Source organism: Paramisgurnus dabryanus, chromosome 15, assembly GCF_030506205.2.
Source record: "Paramisgurnus dabryanus chromosome 15, PD_genome_1.1, whole genome shotgun sequence".
In the NCBI taxonomy this organism is placed as follows: domain Eukaryota; kingdom Metazoa; phylum Chordata; class Actinopteri; order Cypriniformes; family Cobitidae; genus Paramisgurnus; species Paramisgurnus dabryanus.
The window spans coordinates 19932262-19951099 of record NC_133351.1 but is presented as its reverse complement, the minus strand read 5'-3'; the positions used below and the strand labels follow the sequence as shown (position 1 = coordinate 19951099).

The 18838-nt window shown below is 37.2% G+C and overlaps 1 protein-coding gene across 1 annotated transcript in view; it reads right to left on the bottom strand.

The window, feature by feature from the left end:
* Window positions 1–319: 319 nt before the first annotated feature.
* LOC135733123 (uncharacterized) overlaps window positions 320–18838 on the bottom strand; it is a 64960-nt gene continuing 46441 nt past the window's right edge. Inside the window, exons 27-67 of the mRNA XM_073812017.1 lie at window positions 18094–18675; window positions 17365–17988; window positions 16934–17268; window positions 16713–16791; window positions 16404–16549; window positions 16186–16278; window positions 16050–16103; window positions 15675–15746; window positions 15553–15579; window positions 15374–15418; window positions 15218–15271; window positions 15069–15131; window positions 14894–14959; window positions 14548–14601; window positions 14197–14232; window positions 13973–14035; window positions 13535–13597; window positions 13281–13343; window positions 12906–12968; window positions 12638–12688; window positions 12473–12508; window positions 12285–12347; window positions 12144–12206; window positions 11832–11864; window positions 11688–11724; window positions 11566–11577; window positions 10959–11452; window positions 10609–10711; window positions 9750–10451; window positions 9498–9600; window positions 6943–6995; window positions 6597–6857; window positions 6303–6380; window positions 6064–6129; window positions 4485–4577; window positions 4212–4289; window positions 4050–4130; window positions 1713–1901; window positions 1497–1538; window positions 1158–1346; window positions 320–414 (exon numbers count right to left, since the gene is read on the bottom strand). Coding sequence (XP_073668118.1) covers window positions 320–414; window positions 1158–1346; window positions 1497–1538; window positions 1713–1901; window positions 4050–4130; window positions 4212–4289; window positions 4485–4577; window positions 6064–6129; window positions 6303–6380; window positions 6597–6857; window positions 6943–6995; window positions 9498–9600; window positions 9750–10451; window positions 10609–10711; window positions 10959–11452; window positions 11566–11577; window positions 11688–11724; window positions 11832–11864; window positions 12144–12206; window positions 12285–12347; window positions 12473–12508; window positions 12638–12688; window positions 12906–12968; window positions 13281–13343; window positions 13535–13597; window positions 13973–14035; window positions 14197–14232; window positions 14548–14601; window positions 14894–14959; window positions 15069–15131; window positions 15218–15271; window positions 15374–15418; window positions 15553–15579; window positions 15675–15746; window positions 16050–16103; window positions 16186–16278; window positions 16404–16549; window positions 16713–16791; window positions 16934–17268; window positions 17365–17988; window positions 18094–18675 — 5504 coding nt within the window. The remainder of the gene's footprint in view (window positions 415–1157; window positions 1347–1496; window positions 1539–1712; window positions 1902–4049; window positions 4131–4211; window positions 4290–4484; window positions 4578–6063; window positions 6130–6302; window positions 6381–6596; window positions 6858–6942; window positions 6996–9497; window positions 9601–9749; window positions 10452–10608; window positions 10712–10958; window positions 11453–11565; window positions 11578–11687; window positions 11725–11831; window positions 11865–12143; window positions 12207–12284; window positions 12348–12472; window positions 12509–12637; window positions 12689–12905; window positions 12969–13280; window positions 13344–13534; window positions 13598–13972; window positions 14036–14196; window positions 14233–14547; window positions 14602–14893; window positions 14960–15068; window positions 15132–15217; window positions 15272–15373; window positions 15419–15552; window positions 15580–15674; window positions 15747–16049; window positions 16104–16185; window positions 16279–16403; window positions 16550–16712; window positions 16792–16933; window positions 17269–17364; window positions 17989–18093; window positions 18676–18838) is intronic.

Below are 18838 nucleotides of genomic sequence, written 5' to 3'. Positions count from 1 at the left end.
GCAGTGAAAGCTTGATAAAGGGCTTGAAGTAATTTTACATTTTACTTAAATTTAACAAAACTCTTATTAACCTCTCTCTCATAACTACAAAGATTTATTGATATGCTTTGATCAAGATATTCCCACAACATTTCGTCTATGAAACTAAAACCACATGAGTAAAACAGAATAACACTTTTTTAAAAAAAAAGCTATTTTGCCCTGGACATTTACATTGGGTTTTTCCTCCAAAACCCCTACACACATGAAAAATAAAACAAAAAGACTGTAGCACCAGCTCAAAACATATAAACTTGTTTGACTTTTTTTGTGAAAAATACTACTTCAAGGTTTTCTTTGGATCAAATCCTTTGGCAGAATCCAGTGCAGGCATCTTGGCTTTGGTGAAGCTTCTGGTTCTAGGTGCTGTATCCTCTGAGCATTGTCAGCAGTTAACTAACAGTCTTTATTAGTTTCTATGTTTTAACCGCAGCAATGGCTCCATGTTTAACAGGTGCTGTTAAAAAAACCCAAAGTGTTAAATTAGTAGCTAGACACATGTCAAAAAAAGTGTTACACACAAAATATTTTATTAACTCAGTTTTGGGTCAAAAAGGGCCAAACTGTAAATGTTAATATTTGACCCAACAATGGGTTCATACAATCCAGCATTTTGGGTTGCAACCACCCATCATAGGTTAAATTGCAACCCTACAAGTTGGGTATATCCCTTGTTGACACATGGCTGGGATGAAAATAACCCAGCATTTAGAGTATGTTGTCTGGACATGAAGAGTTATTTCAAGACGACTTTATCAAGTACAGTGTTATGCAAATAACCAATAAGTGATAAGCATGTTATGCTTTCTTAACATAAAACAATAGGCTTTATGCCCAGCTGCACTACTTCCTGAACTTCAGCCAGCTCCTTGTTTCCTGTCTGCCATTATTGGACAAACTGATTAATCAAGGTGTGTCTGATTATTATTGTTGTGACTACTGAGGTCAGGAACACCTGGATTAATTAGTTTGTCCAATAATGGCAGACAGGAAACAAGGAGCTGGCTGAAGTTCAGGAAGTAGTGCAGCTGTGACTTGGTAATGTATATGGATATACTGTATGTTTTCTGTATATAATTTTACGTGCTGTTCTTGACATATTTTAAAAGGAAACCCACCTGGTTTTCCACAGGCCTTTTCACAATCAACTTGTGTATCAAATCGATTCTGGTTTCCTCCACAGCCTCCATACCAGAAGCGGGTACAAGATCCACTTAGTGGGTCAAAATGCCACTTCAGCACAAATTTGGCACAGGTGCCTTCTTGTTTTGGTAGCTTGCAGATATCCACATTTAAGTGCAGGGCAGCTATAATACAGAGAAGTGAAAACAGATATTGTTAATTTCTACACAGTATATGCATTAGATATCACAGTGAATCAGGTATAAGATCCCCTTTAATAAATGTATAAATGCATAAAATCTTTTTTTTTAAATAAATATAAATGGATTACTGACCTGGAGCCGGGGCAGTTCTGGAACCAACTTTTTCGTCAGCCCCTGTGAGATTCAGAAAAAAAACTTAATTTTTTTCAAGACTGATATTTTACTGCATTTCCTGTATCTGTGCGGTTGGTAAAGTCTCTAGACCACTAATATAACTCAATCAAAGTGTATCAGAACTAGCAGAGCAGCTGCATCTCTTTGATGAAGGGCTTGAAAGGTCAAACCCACCTGTCTTCATGCAGCGTTTCAGACAATCTGCCTCGCTCTCAAACCTATTTTCATTTCCTCCACAACCTCCAAACCAGAACTGTGCACAGAATCCATTCTTTCTGTCAAAGTACCACTTAGCTTCAAAGTCTTTGTTGCATTGTTCTCCAATGTCAAAGTCAAGTGAGCATGGATCCGTAAGTTTGTTAACTGAAACATGCAAACAGACAGATAACACGGAGAGGTTATTATGAAAGGGAAAAGATGGTGATAGTTAGTGATGATGTCAGATGAAATGCACATATTATCAGTAAATACTAGGACACTGTGTAACATTTAAATAGATCAGCAAAGTATTTCCAAAGGGTTAGCTGGATTAAATACATGAATTCCTAAAGTGGTTCAAGACTGGTTTATGCTGGTTTGGTAGTGATGATTTGCATGTGCATGCTTTATGTTACTCCATCGTTAGTGAAACCATGATGCATAGTTTCATTTATTAACTAAACAAGGTAATAAAATTGTGATTATGTTAAACTATTGCAAGGGCCATCAAAATACATATTTTTGTGTAATTACCCATAATAAATTTGGTTTCTGTAACTAAAATGTCATAATTATATAGGAACTATATAATTATATAAGTGGATTTTAAGGAATATTGTGGATTCAATAAAACTTAATCTTGAAAAATAATTGAATCATCTTTAATTAAAAACAAGTGAAGCATTTACAAATTTATATACATCCTATTTAAGTCCCCATTTTTTCATGATTTGTTTTTAAAAGAAAGAGAAATTACCCTTGTGATGAAAAATCTGTCATCAACTTTTAAGTTGTTCCAAACATGTATACATTTTTTTATTCTGCTAAAACGTTGTCAGAAAAAATGGTCAAAAATGGTCCCAAGCTGGCTCTGGGGCAGTACCCTTCAAAAGGTCCTAATACGTACCATATTAGGTGCAGATATGTATGCATTTTGTACCATATGCAGTTTAGATGTGCTAATATGCACTATTTTGGTACCAATAGGTACTAATATGAACTCTTTAGGTGCAAAGGTGCACTTTTTTAAAGGGGACTTCTCCAGTGACAGCTAGGGACCATTTTTTACCAATTTTTCTGGCAGTGTAAAAAGAAAGACATTTTAAAGAATGTTTGTAAACAAGCAGATCTGGGGCACCATCGACTTCTATAGTAGAAAAATAATAATTCTATGCAAGTGAATGGTGTCCCAGATCTGTTTGGCTATTAATATTTTTCAAAATATCTTTATTTGTTTTTAGCAGAACAAAGAAATACAAGTTTGGAAGAAATTTAGGTTAAGTAAATGATGACAGCATTTACATTTTTTGGTAAACTATCTCTTTAATGACCATATAATTTTTAAAATTTTGCATTTAAGTAAAACATGATATTCAAGTAATTTGGCAAGTATATGTAATACACTGGCCATCTGCACTTGATTAATGTGATCTCAGTCACTCTGTGTAGAGGTTATGAACAAACATTTGAGACATGGCCCTTTAGCACAGAAAATATATGTAACTAAGTAAGCAATGCAATCCAGTTTAAGATGTACAATGTACTTGAGGTTAGTGTATTATTCTTGTATTTGTGTTAAAAGTAAAATCTGCACTGAATAAAAAGGTAAAGTAAGAATTATTTACGACCAGCCTATGGAGACAATGACCTCACTGCTTTGTTATGTCTAGTGTTAATCACAGTGGAAACAGGAAAATCTCAACGTTTCAGATTTAACATTATCAAAGACCCAACAGTGTGAACATCATGGACAAATTATCACATACAGATGGCCAACAAAAAACACCTAAAAATAATCCTGACTTACAAGTGAATAATTATTTCTGGTTATTTATAAAGCTGTTCTGTCACAAACATGCAGGCAGATGTGATTTACAACCTTAAACATGCTCTCGTGAACTCATCCCCTACAATCTTCACTATGTGCTATTATACATTTGAAATACAAGAACACAATACTTTCTCAAAAGAATAAACAGCTATAATAGATAAAACTTATATATTTTTTCGAATAATCAGTAGAAGAAACATATTTTATGCTTCATGTTCAAGCACCGGATCAGTTCATAAGCAAGAAAGACAGGAAATCTCTAATGACAGGATCTTCATACCAAAGCACTAAAAATATTGCTTTCATGTATGATTTAAACAATATGTTCTTCAGAAACAATTCAAATAGATCTCAGCTGGAGCTGGGGAGCTCACAAAACCAAGTCAACAAATTACATTCAAAATCACAAAGAGCTTAATATAACACATGCAAAAACATATTTGATGATATGGACTGTAGAGCACATCTTTTGCATCACTTACTAATTTCTGGCTTATTTAAAGGCACGGTGGAAACACTCCCCATCGCCCTACTTTGAGCAGGACTCTTATGGTCTGCTGATTCTGTATAGGAAGACAAATTTGAGGTTAACTTCAGCTCAGCTTCATAAAGTGATTGTAAAACAAATCCTGTACACCACTTACTAATTTCTGATTTATGTAAGGGTGCAGTGGATACACTTCCCCTCACTTCACCCCGAGTGACAACCTTCATTGCCGATTCTGTTGTAAAGGGCAAGTCAGAGGTTAATGTCATTTCAAAGAGCTCTAAGATTTTATTCATCATTAATGCAATCATACTAATTAAACTTGGGGTAATGCAGCATTCAGCAAGCAAGAGTCATCAAAGTTATCTGTCTGCTTTTCATATATATGCTCATATACATTAGATTACAGATTGTAAGTAACTCCACTTACTAATTTCTGGTTTACTCAAGGGTGCGGTGGACTCACTTGCCATCATTTCACTAATATTAACAATCTTCTGTTCTACTGAATCGGCTAAAACAACAACAAGAGTAACAAAAAATAAAAAGTTAACTTTTAGTCTTCATTAACACATTCATAATTACTAAACTATGTAACTAAGCAACCTGAGGCCATGAAAAGTGTCAGACTGCTTAGCAAACTATGAAATTTTGGGTTACACTCAATTTTAAGCTGTCATTGTTAGAATGTAATTATATATTTGATTACTAAGTACTATTTATAAACATGTACGTACAGTAGGTTTAGGATTAGGGTTAGTTGCATGTAATTCTGCATAATTTTCTGTAATTACTAGGGCTGGGTATCGATTCAGATGTTCCAGATCGATTCGATTTCGATTCATAAGCTATCAAATCGATTCGATTCCGATTCTCGATTAAATTTTCGATTCCGGTTCTCAGGTAGGTTTTTATACTCGATTCTCGATTCAACTCAATGAATATAGATTTAATACACATACTATATTGATAAAAGAACAGTGAACAGCAGTTTACAAGTGGGTAATTAATAAAAAGAAATTAAAAGCCACAACATGTCTTGCTTGCGAAATCTAAAATGCTTCCATTCCTCCGTTCAATGTTTGCGGAAATAAATATGAAAAAAATCAATTCTGCTCTTTGAGAATCGGTTTTTAATCGACCACGTTTTAAAAAACGATTAATCGAAAAATCTATTTTTTTGCCCAGCCTTAGTAATTACTATAGTAAGTACTAGGGGTTTGCAAAAAATCGATTCACATTTGAATCACGATTCAAGCTTTGGCGCTTCAGAATCGATAGAATTCCAAAAATCGATTCATAAATTTTTTTTGTAATGCCGTAGTACATTCACACCAGGCAAAAGCGTTAACTGAAGCGTGGCCAACAGCCAATCACAGTGGCCACAATACATGCTACGGTCTTCCATAAACGTAATTGGCTGCCTCTGTCTAGGTTATTTGCATAAGGCAATCTTGAAAAGTTGAGAAATGTGTAGACGGATCCACAATTCATTTCGGCTACGCATGACGTCACCCATTGAAAGTGAATGGGAATCGTTAACGCTTGCGCCCCGTGTGAATGTACCGTAAGAATTTTCTGTTTTTTCTAATTTCAAACGACTGTAGGATTCAGTCCTAGTGCATTCAGACTTATCAACATTCGTGTTTGTTTGTTTATTTATTCTTAGCACCATTCCAGTAACTATGGCTATATTAATGGCAAGAACTGCTAATCCGTACACAAGTTGATACACACAAGTTCATTCATACACACGCTGGGGGAGGGGCAATTTGGCATCTCCAATTTACATAACCTGCACGTTTTCGGCCAGTGGGATGAAATCGGAGAGAAAACACAAAATGACACAAGGAGAAACCCAAACTCCAAACCTGACCTAGCTGGGGCTGGAACCAGAGACCATCTTGCTGTGAGGCAACAGTGCTACCCACTGAGCCGCCCCAACATCTGTGTAATTAAACTATGCAAACGTTTCCTCTGTTATGATGTAGACGGTTGATGTCACTTACTAATTTCTGGTTGACTCAAGGGTGCGGTAGATTCACTGGCTTTAGGGACTTCCTTTTGTGCTGATTCTGTTAAAAAAAACAATCCTGCGAATAACTACAGCAAAGCTTATAACAGAAACGGTTTGGGAACAAGAGCCATCAAAGTACACAGTTTTCTCTCTGCTTTTCATGTTATTACATTGTACTTGCGTAATTCTTTAAACTGATGCAGACTGTGGAATAAATCTTCTGTCACTTACTCGTTTCTGGTTTACTAGGTGGTGCAGTAGGCGCAATCTGCTTTTCACTGACGGCAAGAACCTTCTTCTCGGCTGATTCTGTTGAAAAGGATGAATTGATATGAAATTGAGGTAAAAAATGTTATGCTACTATTTTTTGTGCACTAGTTTTAAAGAATTTGTTATTGTAATTTTTTATAATTTTAGATGTATGACAAACTATGACATTACCTATTCACCTTCATTGTCACGAAAACAACAACCAAGACATTCTGCTATATAAACTAGCTAGCTACTAACACATTATGATCTTACTTGTGGGAACAATGCCTTTGTAGGTGTTGGCGACATGACCGCTGACATCGCGAGTGTTGACTATTACATGATAGGTCTGAGCTGCCTCCAGCTCACTGACGGAGAGAAGGCTGCCCGTCACGTTCTTTTTCAACACCAGACTATGATCTTTCAGTCGAGTCACTGTAACGTCATGGGTGGCCCTCGAATCGCCGCTCAACCATTGTAAGGAGAATCCACTTGAGGTGACGTTAACCAGATGCAGTTCCTCCATACCCATTTCTGGACAAACACAGAAGCACAAACATTATCTTGACAATGCTTTTAAACATCGCTTAAAAGCGAAAACAATTCATACTGTCAATACCTTTATGTTTTCTGTCATGAACCTCCTGCTCTTTATGATGCTTCTGCTGTTTGCTGGAAAAGATTTCATAACGACGTGTTTAAATGTGCATATTCACACAGATTTAATTGATCAAAAATCATTGAAATCAACTATTGATAATCTATATAAATGAAAAACAAAAAACAAACTTGTTGGACAAAGGAGCAGCTCACCAAATAGTGACATATTTTAACTCTTTCATGAAAAAAGAGGAGGCTTTAGCCTAGACTTAAAGGGATACTCCACTTTTTTTTTAAATGGGCTTATTTTCCAGCTCCCTTACAGTTAAACAATTGAGTTTTACCGTTTTGGAATCCATTTAGACGATTCCCGGGTCTGGTGGTACCGCTTTTAGCATAGCTTAGCACAATTCATTGAATCTGATTAGATCATTAGCACCGCGTTCAAAAGTAATCAAAGGGTTTCGATATTTTTCCAATTTAAAACTTGACTCTTCTTGTGGGCAGCAAGCGCAATGATATAACGCAGCACCCGAAAATAGTCCCCTTGGTAACTTTCAATAGCTGGGATTATTTTTGGGCACTGTGTAATATCATTGCGCCTGCTGCGAACATGGTACGTCAGCAAAGTCCTTGATTATTACGACAGAATGAGAGTATAGTTCCTAGCCATATCGGCCTAGAAAATCAAAAGATAACTCGTCAATTAAGAGAAAACGCATCCCTGCCAATGACGAGAAACCTACCCATATTTGAGAGTTGATAAAAAGAGAATAAAGGTAGGATGAAACGGGGTTTTTTGTTTGAAAGCAGAGGGTCTGTTCTTTAATTTGATATATTGTTTGTTTATATATTTAAAGAAGAACATTTTCTGGAAGGCATTAAACTTTTGTGAAAATCATGAAAAAAGCTGGCGCTGGCTGGCAACTTTTTTTAAAAAACGCTGGCGGGGAAAGAGTTAAATTTCCATATTTATATTTAAATTTCCATAATATAAATATTGTTTATAGTACACAATGTAACTACAGAAGAGTCAAGTTTTAAATGGGAAATATATAAAAACTCTTTGGTTATATTTAAGTGCAATGCTAATGGTCTAATCAGATTCAATGAATTATGCTAAGCCAGTGGCGGTTCTAGACAAATTTCACTAGGGGGGCCAAGGAGGGACCAGTATTTTACCAGAGGGGCACATAAAAAAATGGCAAGAAATTATATTTAAAGATTATAGGGGTGGTTACAGGAATTAGTTTAAGATAGGACTAGGCCTTAGTTTAATTAGGAAATATAACTAGTTTTAACATACATTATACATTACTTGTGTGCATTTTGAAGCAAAACAAAGCTGTATTTTAAGATATGGCATTGCAAGTTGTTTTCAGTTTGGACAGCTCTTACATTTATTTTAGTCTAGGACTAGTCCCTTTCCGGGAAACTACCCCGTAAACTTTATTTTACTTTACAATCATATACTTTTTTATTTAATACAAGAGTGAGTGCAGGTGCAAAAGGGGAGCTGGGCTCTTTTCTAAAGCCCCCCAACCGAAAAGCATGCAAGCCTGCTCAATAAACTTTATGAAATGCAAACTTTTATAAAGACAAACGTTTGTTTTAGTTTACATATAAATACACATTGCTAGACAGTTAGGGACCACAATCTAATCAACATTTAAAATAATATTTATTTTTAAATTGTAAACATTTTTATATGTAACATTTAATTATATTGCTCCAATTTAATGCACGTATATGTAAGAGCATAATTACAGCGCTTTTTACAATGTGTAAACTTTAAAAAGTTAGCGAGATGTTGGTTTTGCCGGTTGTTGATGAGTAACAGCTGTAAATGATCACAACACGCAGCCACGTCACAGGAGAACAAGTGAACGTCACAGGAGAACAAGTGAACAGTGTCCCAATGTGAAGTGAGCAAGAGTCCTTACCAGTGCCCAAACCTGCATACACATTCTCAACATCGGGAGGTTGGGAATGAATTGAGACACTCGCCGAGCAGCACCCGGCTAGTGGTTGGGTGCGCCGCTCTAATTTGCCTGTGTAGAACGTTGCGTCGCATTAGTTCCGCTTTTGGCGCTCGCGTGTAAAATCAAAATAAATTTATACTTTTTTATTTGGTCAGCACGGGGTGGCCACAGGGGTGGCCAGGGACATGTCTACAGAGGCACGGGCCACCCTTGGCCTCCGTGTAGAACCGCCACTGTGCTAAGCTATGCTAAAAGTGATACTGCCAGACCCAGAAATCGGCTGAATGGATTCCATAACGGTAAAACTCAATTATTGTTTAACTTTAAAGGAGCTGAAAAATAAGCCTATTTTTTTTTTAAAGTGGAGTATCCCTTTAAATGGATTTTTGAGCTGTATTAACGGAAAACTAGTTCACATATCATAAAATATATCAGTGCCATTGTTTTGTCTCAATATGCACATCAGTAATGTTTTTGTGAGGTATGTTTGTAAAAGGCCTAGTTCTGGATTAATCTAAAACCGGTCAGGGAAACCACCCGTATGTAAATAAAATAATGAATGAATGGTCACTTGTAATACCAATATACTCACTCATGTACTTGTGGTGAATTGAATGGAGTTTTGTGTGGCTGGTCACTCAGATACCACTGGCACTTTTTGGATACTTCAGGGGACAGGTAGAAAGCATTTTCAACTATATACAGAAAAAACCAAACAGATGTTTCAGTTTTGGATTTTACAAGGGAAAACTGGCACTGTCAAAACCGGCACAAGATGATGAGGTAATGCTGTACTGAAAGCAATAGACAATCAACATCAAAATAATTTCATTGTTTGACTTACGTCCGAGGTACTTGGGCAACAGTTTGGCAAAAGTCTGAATATGGTCATCATAGAAGCCTGATGGTCCATCCACTCTCTTAAAGAACACATCCGAAGGTTCACTTGCCACTTGAGCCAGGACACTGACATCACCTGACCCAAATCGCTTTCCAACTGCCATTACCACAATGAAGTACCCTTTGCATTTAACTTCAACGGAGGCTTGTAATATTCTCTGCCCATCCACTTCTACTGGACCGGTCACCATCAGAACTAATACCTTCAAGTGTCGGGGATTTGGTGACTTCTCATGCACATGTTCCACAGTGCCTTCAAGTGCGGCTGCAAGTGCTCGTCCTCCCTCCAGCTGAAGCACTTTCTCCATCAGGAAGGTTCGGATGCTGTTTGCAGACTTAAGGTCTGTCAGGCCAAAGGCCACGCTGATGGGAATGCCGCTGCCATTGTTCAAGTATTCGTAAGGAGTATGCTGGACAAGTGCCACTCGAGCGTGATGGGTAGTGATGGCTGGATCAGGGGACAGCTCCAACTGCTCTACCATATGAGCCACGTATTGCTTAATATCTGTAAAGACAGAAGGCCAGGTGGTTTCAGAACTATCCACAATGAAGGTCATGTCGATGTCCAAGTCAGTGGTGGAATCCCTCCGGTCTCTGGCCACACGTGAAGGGACATTGCCACAACTCGCATCCGGGGCACAGAAGTCTGAAAGTGTGACATACAAAAAAAAGGATATTCAACCATATTGCTTGTTGTTAAATGTTTGCAAATGTAAAAGAGTAAATACAGTAGGTCATTAAGTTGTATTATGGTAGTTTGGTGGCTTTATAACATGACACTACACAAGAAAGTCTGATTTTACCCAGGCAGATATGACAGGTCATGATCTTCTTAATAACTCTGTTGTATTCAGCAGTTCCAAATTGGGGCAGGACCATAACCTGAGCTAGCGCGGTGTTGTTAAGCTGAAAGAAAGTAAATGTTTCTTTTATGCCAAATATTCAACAAGAAGATTCACATTTTTTATGAAGCCACATGATCTATGGCAGGTGCTTTACAAATTAAGCTGACAGCACACTAAAACATGGGTCATGTGCTTGCATGTGACATGCAAAAAAAAAAAACTTTTTCTGCTATGCTGCAAAGCAACAAACTTAAGAAAATCTAAGAAACCAATACATCACTTCACCCAAAAGAAATTTTACTTCTTACATTCAAGGCTCTGATAAGCGGACGATCTTCACGGTTTAGAAGGAAAACAGAAGAAATTCCAGCATCATAGAGTCGGAGAGCAGCGTCACTAAATTCCTTTGTCATAGTGATCGCGCCACCGACGAAGAAAACTGCAACTTTGCGAACAAGGAAGCCACTACGGACTCTCTTGAATGTGTTCTGTGCAACAAAGTTCATGGCCGTCTCCAGTTTTCGCTCTCTACGGTTCTGCAGAGACTGAAGCCCTCGAAGTCGGTCAACAAGCGCTCGCTTCTTCAGGGCATCAGCAAAGCGGATCTCAGTTGTCACTTTATCGTTGTAGAGTGCTAGAGCAACACGCGCCCCTCGTGGACAGTTGCTCTCAGAAATAGTAATGTCATTAACCAGACGTAGGACAGTCTCCTGTGTGTTGTTGAACATTGTATATGTTACACCATCTGATGCATCCAGGACAAAGGCCAACTCAGTTGGGTAGAGGGGACATTCCTGAGCCCCTGAGGAATCGAAAACTCAAAAGTTTAACTGGCAGTATTATGCAATTATTTTTTACTATGAAATCCTAACAGTGCAGATGCAGTGCAGCAGAAGTTGATTAACGTTTACTTACCATAGCAGCAGGCTAAAAAACAAAAAGAAATAAGAAAGATTTTAACATTTTATCCTTAACTACAAGAAATAAAAACATTATCAATTTTTACATTTAAATGGTATCATTTTTCAGATACTTACGACAGTTATCCCTAATTTTCTTGACCAGTTCACATTGCTGTAAGGAGAAAACAAAAAAAAACAGTTAACAATATATTTATCGTCCAAAGATTTAGGCAAAACTGAACGTTAACGGAGGCCCCAGACAGTGAGGGGAAAACGTACCACCACACCAGGTCCTCTGGGTCCTTTCAGGCCCTGTTTTGGGCAACAGACAAAAACATGATTTTCTCAACAGCTGAAAACATCTGGGTAAAAAGCCATCTGGATTTATTTCACTGAGCTTTGGGTGCCAAACAGATTGTATGTGTTTGTCACTAGTTTTTAACAAAGTCTAACAGCTTGTGTATGTTAAAACTTATGATTTGCAGAGATGATGTTTTATGTAGAGGTTTTAAGAATCTAATGCGAGTTTACATTAAGCTTTACCATATGTAAAGCAAAAAAAGCAGTATTATATCAAAGTAAAATGCTTACATAGGGTCCTGGGTATCCAATTTCTCCCTCCTGACCAGGCCCACCAGGCCCTCCTGAGGTACCCTACAAATCACAACCATATTATTAGTAACTGCATTATGGATTTGATAAGAATCATTTTAAACTAAGTGTAGTACTCACCCGTTGGCCATTGTTTCCTCTACGTCCAGGTCCTCCCTTTGAACCAGAGTCACCTGCTGCACCCTACGTTTCAATTCAGATTAAAAATAAAACAACTTCCAATGTGGAATAGGCCTACTGCAGAAATACAAGGAAGTGAACTAGAACTTTTAAAATACATGGTAGTTTGTAAAGTATACTAATCTCACCTTTGGACCAGGGAAACCAGGGAAACCTTCATCACCCTAAAACAACATTAAAATGGTACAACATTGAGAAATGCATTTAAGCATGCAAGTATGCAGTCAATTGAGATATAAAACAACATTGCAATGTATCTCCTATGTACTTTTTTTCTTAATAAGAAAGCTCACCTTTCTTCCTTTTGGACCAGGTATACCAAACCCATCACGTCCATCATCACCCTGTAAAACATGAAATCCTCAGTGATGATTTTACTCTCATTAGAATTTTTTATTGAATTGTTTAATAGTGAAATTGACCAGATAAAATAATTAAAAATACGTTTCATCTTAAAATGTTGATTTTGTTTAGAATGTACAGCAATCTGCATTTTGTTAAGAATTTAAATGTATGAAATGTATTTAGTTTAACCGGTGCAGGATGTGACTCATCACTTACAGGCTCCCCACGGGGTCCTAGGGGTCCCACAACACCTTTAGGTCCTGGCTCCCCTGGTTCACCCTTCAGATAAAACATACAGTTTTGAGCTAGATATAAAGGGTCATAAAAGGTTTCACAGAGAGAAAAGTACTAACAAAATGAAATTTAACAGCTAAAAGAGAGCTTAACTTTTTTACACTCTTACATTTAAAGAAAAATGCGAGTTAATTTCCTCTGTCTGAATTATACAAATACAAACTCCCCAAAAGCTTTGCTTTAGGTTGACACTGAGATGTTCTTATTTAAAATTTGGCTTAAGCCCGCCAGTGGTAAGTGGAGTACTGTAAGTGCCAATACAAGGATTTGGTACATGTGGCTGAAGACATCCAGTACCTTACGGCCGAGAGCACCTCTTCTGCCCTTTTCTCCAGCAGATCCTGGCAGTCCCCCTGGGCCCTAAAAATGTACAATTAGATGAATAGCTTTCTAATACATTTTCTATCCTTTTGTCAACTAAGAGAAGAACATTTTCACTTATATAGTTTACTTTTGTTTTTACCCATCAGGTTTTGTTATGTTTTAAACAATCATATTTTTGAGTAGAAGAGGAAGCAAACAAACAAACATGCTTGAACAACTTCTCTTACCCTTGGACCGGGGTTTCCATCCTCTCCCCTAGCACCAGGTGTTCCAATTGGTCCAGCAGGACCCTATAATAAGTACAAGTATAGGTAGAAGCAATCTCTTACAACGTGATACATTTGAGTCTCTGCCTGTGAAATCCAAACTAAATTAATAAATTAGGAGCATAAAAGTCACTGATTTTACTTTAATTTCAAAGCTTTAGCATGGTTTTAGTCAGTCATTATGATAAAGATATCAAGGTTATATAATCAAATAATGTTCTTTACATTATATAGGATGGTTTTATGTTGAAAACGGTACATTCAAACAGAAATGACTTTGGCTGGGTTTTCACACGCAGAGTCACATTTTATATTACAACACCAGCACAAGACAACCTTTGTTTTTTATGTTAATTCATTTTGATTTCTCTTTTCCACAAATGCAGAAAATGAATTTACCCGAGATCCTCCAATTCCTGGTTCTCCTGCTAAACCATCAGCACCAGGCTTTCCAGCAGCACCCTAAAGATGAAATAGAGCCATAAATAAACTCAGGTTAAACTACATTATGAATTCAACATTGTTTTTTAAGGATCTCTATGTGGTAGAGTGGTAAACAATGTTTAAACAATATATGAGGATAAATGGCATAAACAGCAGGATTTAAAAAAATGTCTACTTACAGGTTGACCAGGAGACCCCCTTCTACCATCAGAGCCCTTTATCGACAGAGAAAGAAGATAGATATAAATTATAAACAGAACATTATAAGACACTGGTATAAGTAAAGTAAAAAATATGGACAAAGTGGTCTGTCATCAAATCTTTTAATTAAATGTATTAAATTAAGCTGATAATCATGTATTTCTATAGATGCCCAAATTATAATGTATTGTTTTAAATCCACTTTAAGCAGTTTTAATTTGTTTAGTTTTTTGGGGTCAAAGACATTTGACTGATCTTTAAGAGATGAATATAATAAATTAGCTGTAATGTTGTTACTACTGTAGGTGAAAGAGTTAAAACACACATACCCGCCTGCCTGGTTCACCAGGATCTCCTTTATTTCCATCCACCCCTGCTTCTCCCTAGAGATAAAACTCAGCAATGAGGTCCAAAAACACATCACTGTGCATATTTACAACAGCACAAATGCACATATGACAGACTACAAAATGTTTTGTAACTACTAATCACACTCAAGACCATGGGGCTTGATTATATCCAGACAACAATCTTTTCTCGAAATGACTAATAATAGAAACTAGATGACCTTTAAGAGACCTTCAGAGCAAAATTATGAATTCAGCTAAATACATTTTGGTGCTTGTCCTGATCAAATGCTTTTTACAAAAATGCCACATTGGCATGAAAAAGTACCGCTGGGCCAGCATCGCCTGGATCCCCTTTTGGTCCCCTCTGGGTGTTATCTCTTCCTGGTGTTCCCTATACAACAAAACACATTAATCATTGAAAGCAGACTCACTCTATATAGGAGCTACTCAAATTCATGAGTAATCTTGACATAAAATGTGACTAATAACGTAACACTTACTGGATCACCATGGATCCCAGTCTGACCAATATCTCCTGCATGGCCTTTGGCTCCTTTAGGTCCCTAAAAATATTTAAAAGGGATGTTAATAAATGCATTACATTATGATTTTTATTATCAACTACTCCTTTATGAAGCAAACACGTTACCCTTTGTCCAGGGTTTCCTCTGTCTCCTGGAGGTCCAGCAACTCCACTTGTTCCCTAAAATAATTTTAAGCAGATTATAAGCAGGCACAAACCAAGGAAAGCCAGGTAACTACTTTGCGTGTCTGTAGCATTAAACATATTTGTGAGATAGCTGACCTCCTCTCCATTGATTCCATCTAAACCAATGTCTCCAGTTTCACCCTAAAAAAAATACACAGTTATCACTTCCAACTTATTCTGAAATGTGCTGAAATGTATAAAATAGTATGGTCATAATACTAATGCAATGATAAATTTCTATTAAATGATTTTAATATTTTATCTGTAGATTATACCTTTTCACCATTGTATCCCCTAGATCCCTAAATAAAAAGTGAAACAAACACAAATCATTAATTAAACAATCTATTATTATTTGGTAAGCATTTCCTTTAACATAGTAATTTAATTCATTTACCTTAACGCCTCTTTGGCCTGGACATCCTTGGAAGCCTTGAGTTCCATTTACACCAGGTGGACCTCTCTCTCCCTGTAGAAGAAAACATTTGAGTGTATATAAACATTTAATCAGCACATATTTGCTGTTGTAGCTCTTCTGCATTTACTGTAGGAACAGTAGTTGGGGCATACTACTTTTCTAAAGAAAACTGATGTAATAATTAACATTTCTCTCTATTTAAACACCACATGCACAGAAACTGTATTATACAAGCATTTACGGCGAAAACATAAAAGGGTCACAGCCAGAATACTTTGGAAGGGTTTTAAAAAGCTTTTATTTAAGTTTTTAAAAACATTTTTTTATGTTTCACTGTAAATAATTGATACTCACTGGTCCACCTTCATCACCAGGATGTCCACTGAAGCCCTGACCACCAGGCATACCCTATAAACAATCAAACATAAAGATGGATCAGCATTGACTTTAGATGCAAAATTTCTACTACAGTATGTAAAATAAATTTTACCTTTGGTCCAGCAGGTCCAACCACTCCTCTGTCCCCTCTTTGACCAGTACACTTGCATGGAACAGAACAGCATTCCCTCTCAGCAATGTTGTCCTTTACAAAACAAACAAAACAAAGATTACCATTTACCAACATATATGTCTCTTTTTGGCCATGTGGAAGGTCATCCTTTTTGTTTACAGTTGTGTAATTGACTAAGAAAGTTTGTACAGTTTTACCAGTTCTTCCAGTAGCTCATAATCCAGGTCCATGAGGTTGACACGCAGAGGTCGTGTGTTCCTGAAGCCACGGCCAAATTCCAAAAGAGTTGCATCTTCAAAGCGTTGAACTCTCTCCAGACCAACAAGTATGAAACCCTTAATACCTTAAAAAGCGAATAAAATCATGTGAGATGTCATATTTTGTGAAGTGTTAAAGTAAACAAACATTGCAAAAACATCAGTGGAAAAAATAAGAAATAAAGTAAAGCCACATTTTAATTGTAGAGTAAAAAGGCATTTTCATGTTTTAATCATGATTTTACTTACCAGCTACACGCATCTGTTCAATTCGCTCTTTCAGAATGTTATACTGGGCATCTAATCCATCAGTCAAATGGATTACAACCTTTATGAGTGAAAAAACACAAAATTATTTTAACAAAAATTTTCTAAATACATTACATAGAGATGGTATGCAACGGGTATACGTATGTTGATAGTTAGATTTTGATGTGAATTTTTTTTTCTGAATGAGAAGGAAAACGTACCCTGACACTGTCTGTAGGCCGACCCTTGAATCTGTCAATATAACCTTTGATTGTGGCTGCATTCATAACAAAAGGTCCACGGTTGTGGAGGGCCTTAAAGGTCTCAATAAGCTCTGTGTATTTATCAGTAAAGTCCAGATGAGTAGGTTCTGAGGCAGAGTCCATTGCATGTATGCCCAATTGTACTGTGGGTACCTGGCCAGAACTGCAGCTTACAGATTGCATCTGGCTAATGCGCTGGATAATTGCAGTCATCTTAGACTCTAATGATCTTTGAGCGGCAAAGATATTCTGTGAAGCCACATCAAATCCCAAAAGAACCTCCAACTTGCATTCTGCCAGGGTACAGAAATATGTAAGAATATTAACTATGAATCACTATTTTCTTTAAGAAGAAAATACAACAAAAGCTATAATAAATAAAGGCAAACCTCTTTCACCTTCCGGTGCTGTAACACAGAGTTTCACTCCTTTCAATTCATCATCAAATGCTTGCAAAATCAGCTCAGTCAGCTCAGATAGTTCTTGGTAAGTGCTGGCTCGGGCAACTGTAGTTGTCTCACTGGCCAGATTATTGAGCTCGTCTTCAATGTCACCTATACCAACAGCATAGATGCGCACACCAGTGCCTTTAAGAGCTAGTGCTGCTGACTGACCATCATCCTTTGACCGTCCACCATTGATGACCATCAGAATCTGTGGAATGCCCTCATCTTTCCGGCTGCCTTTTTCTTTGACAAAGTGTTCTCGCTGAACGTGGCGGATGGCATTGCCTGTTCTAATTTCTCGACCTCCCTTGTAATCTGTTCGGGTTATGGCGCTTACGATGTCATCCTTATTTTTGTAGGTATTTAGGTAGAAGACATCTGTCACATCTGCAGCATAATGTGCAAGACCAATTCGAATGTTGTCTCTCTCCATCCAAAAGGTATCAATTAAACCGCTAACAAATTCCATGACCTCTTTGAAATTAGCCTTGCCAAGATTCATTGAACCATCAATCAAAAAGACAATGTCAGCAGCCTTAGACTTTGGCAGGTCTGGGAAGTACGGACCTAGGGAATATGAGATAAATAGGATTAAAACATTTTGATATAGCCTTTTAAATTTTTATATATGGCTAACAGAATAGCATCCTTTAACATTAATGCTCCACATACCTATGGTAGGCACCGCTGCAATCGAACCATTAAGTCTGGCTATTAACGGGCTCTGTAGGTTTGAAAGATTTGGTAAAATATCCACCTGCAGGACGTCATCAGTGGTTGTTGTAATCTGTCTCAATTGTCCTTGATCTGCATTCTGAGATCCAATACCTATACAGTTGACCCGTTGGTTTTTGAGAAGATCACCAAATCTAGATACATCAGAGGTAGACCTTCCACCAGTGAGCACCACCAAATGCTGGGAAGCCTCTGCTAGGCGTACCCCAGCAGAAGGTTTGAGCTCATTGTTAATCACATAATTTATAGCCGCAGCCAGGTCGCTGCCACGTCCACCCATTTGACGTAATCTCTTGACTGCAGAAAGAACGGACTGCTTGTTGTTGTGAGAGATCAAAGAGAATTCAGTTTTAGGATTTTGTGCATACTGTACCAAAGCCACACGAACTTGGTCAGGATGCACATTAAGCCTTTCCACCACTTTGATGATGAAGTCACGAATGTGAGCAACACCATCTGGTCCAACACTGTCAGAGCCATCAATGAGGAATATTATGTCCTTTTTACCAAGACTGAGGTCTGGAATTGATGAGAAATAACAGAATAAAATTAATTCTATTTATTTGTCTTTGCATATGCATGACATGATATTAATGTTTGAAATAAAATGTTCTGCTAACGTTTAATATTTTGAAGTAATAATGAGAATTTAAAAATTGTAATTCTATAATTATAAATATAA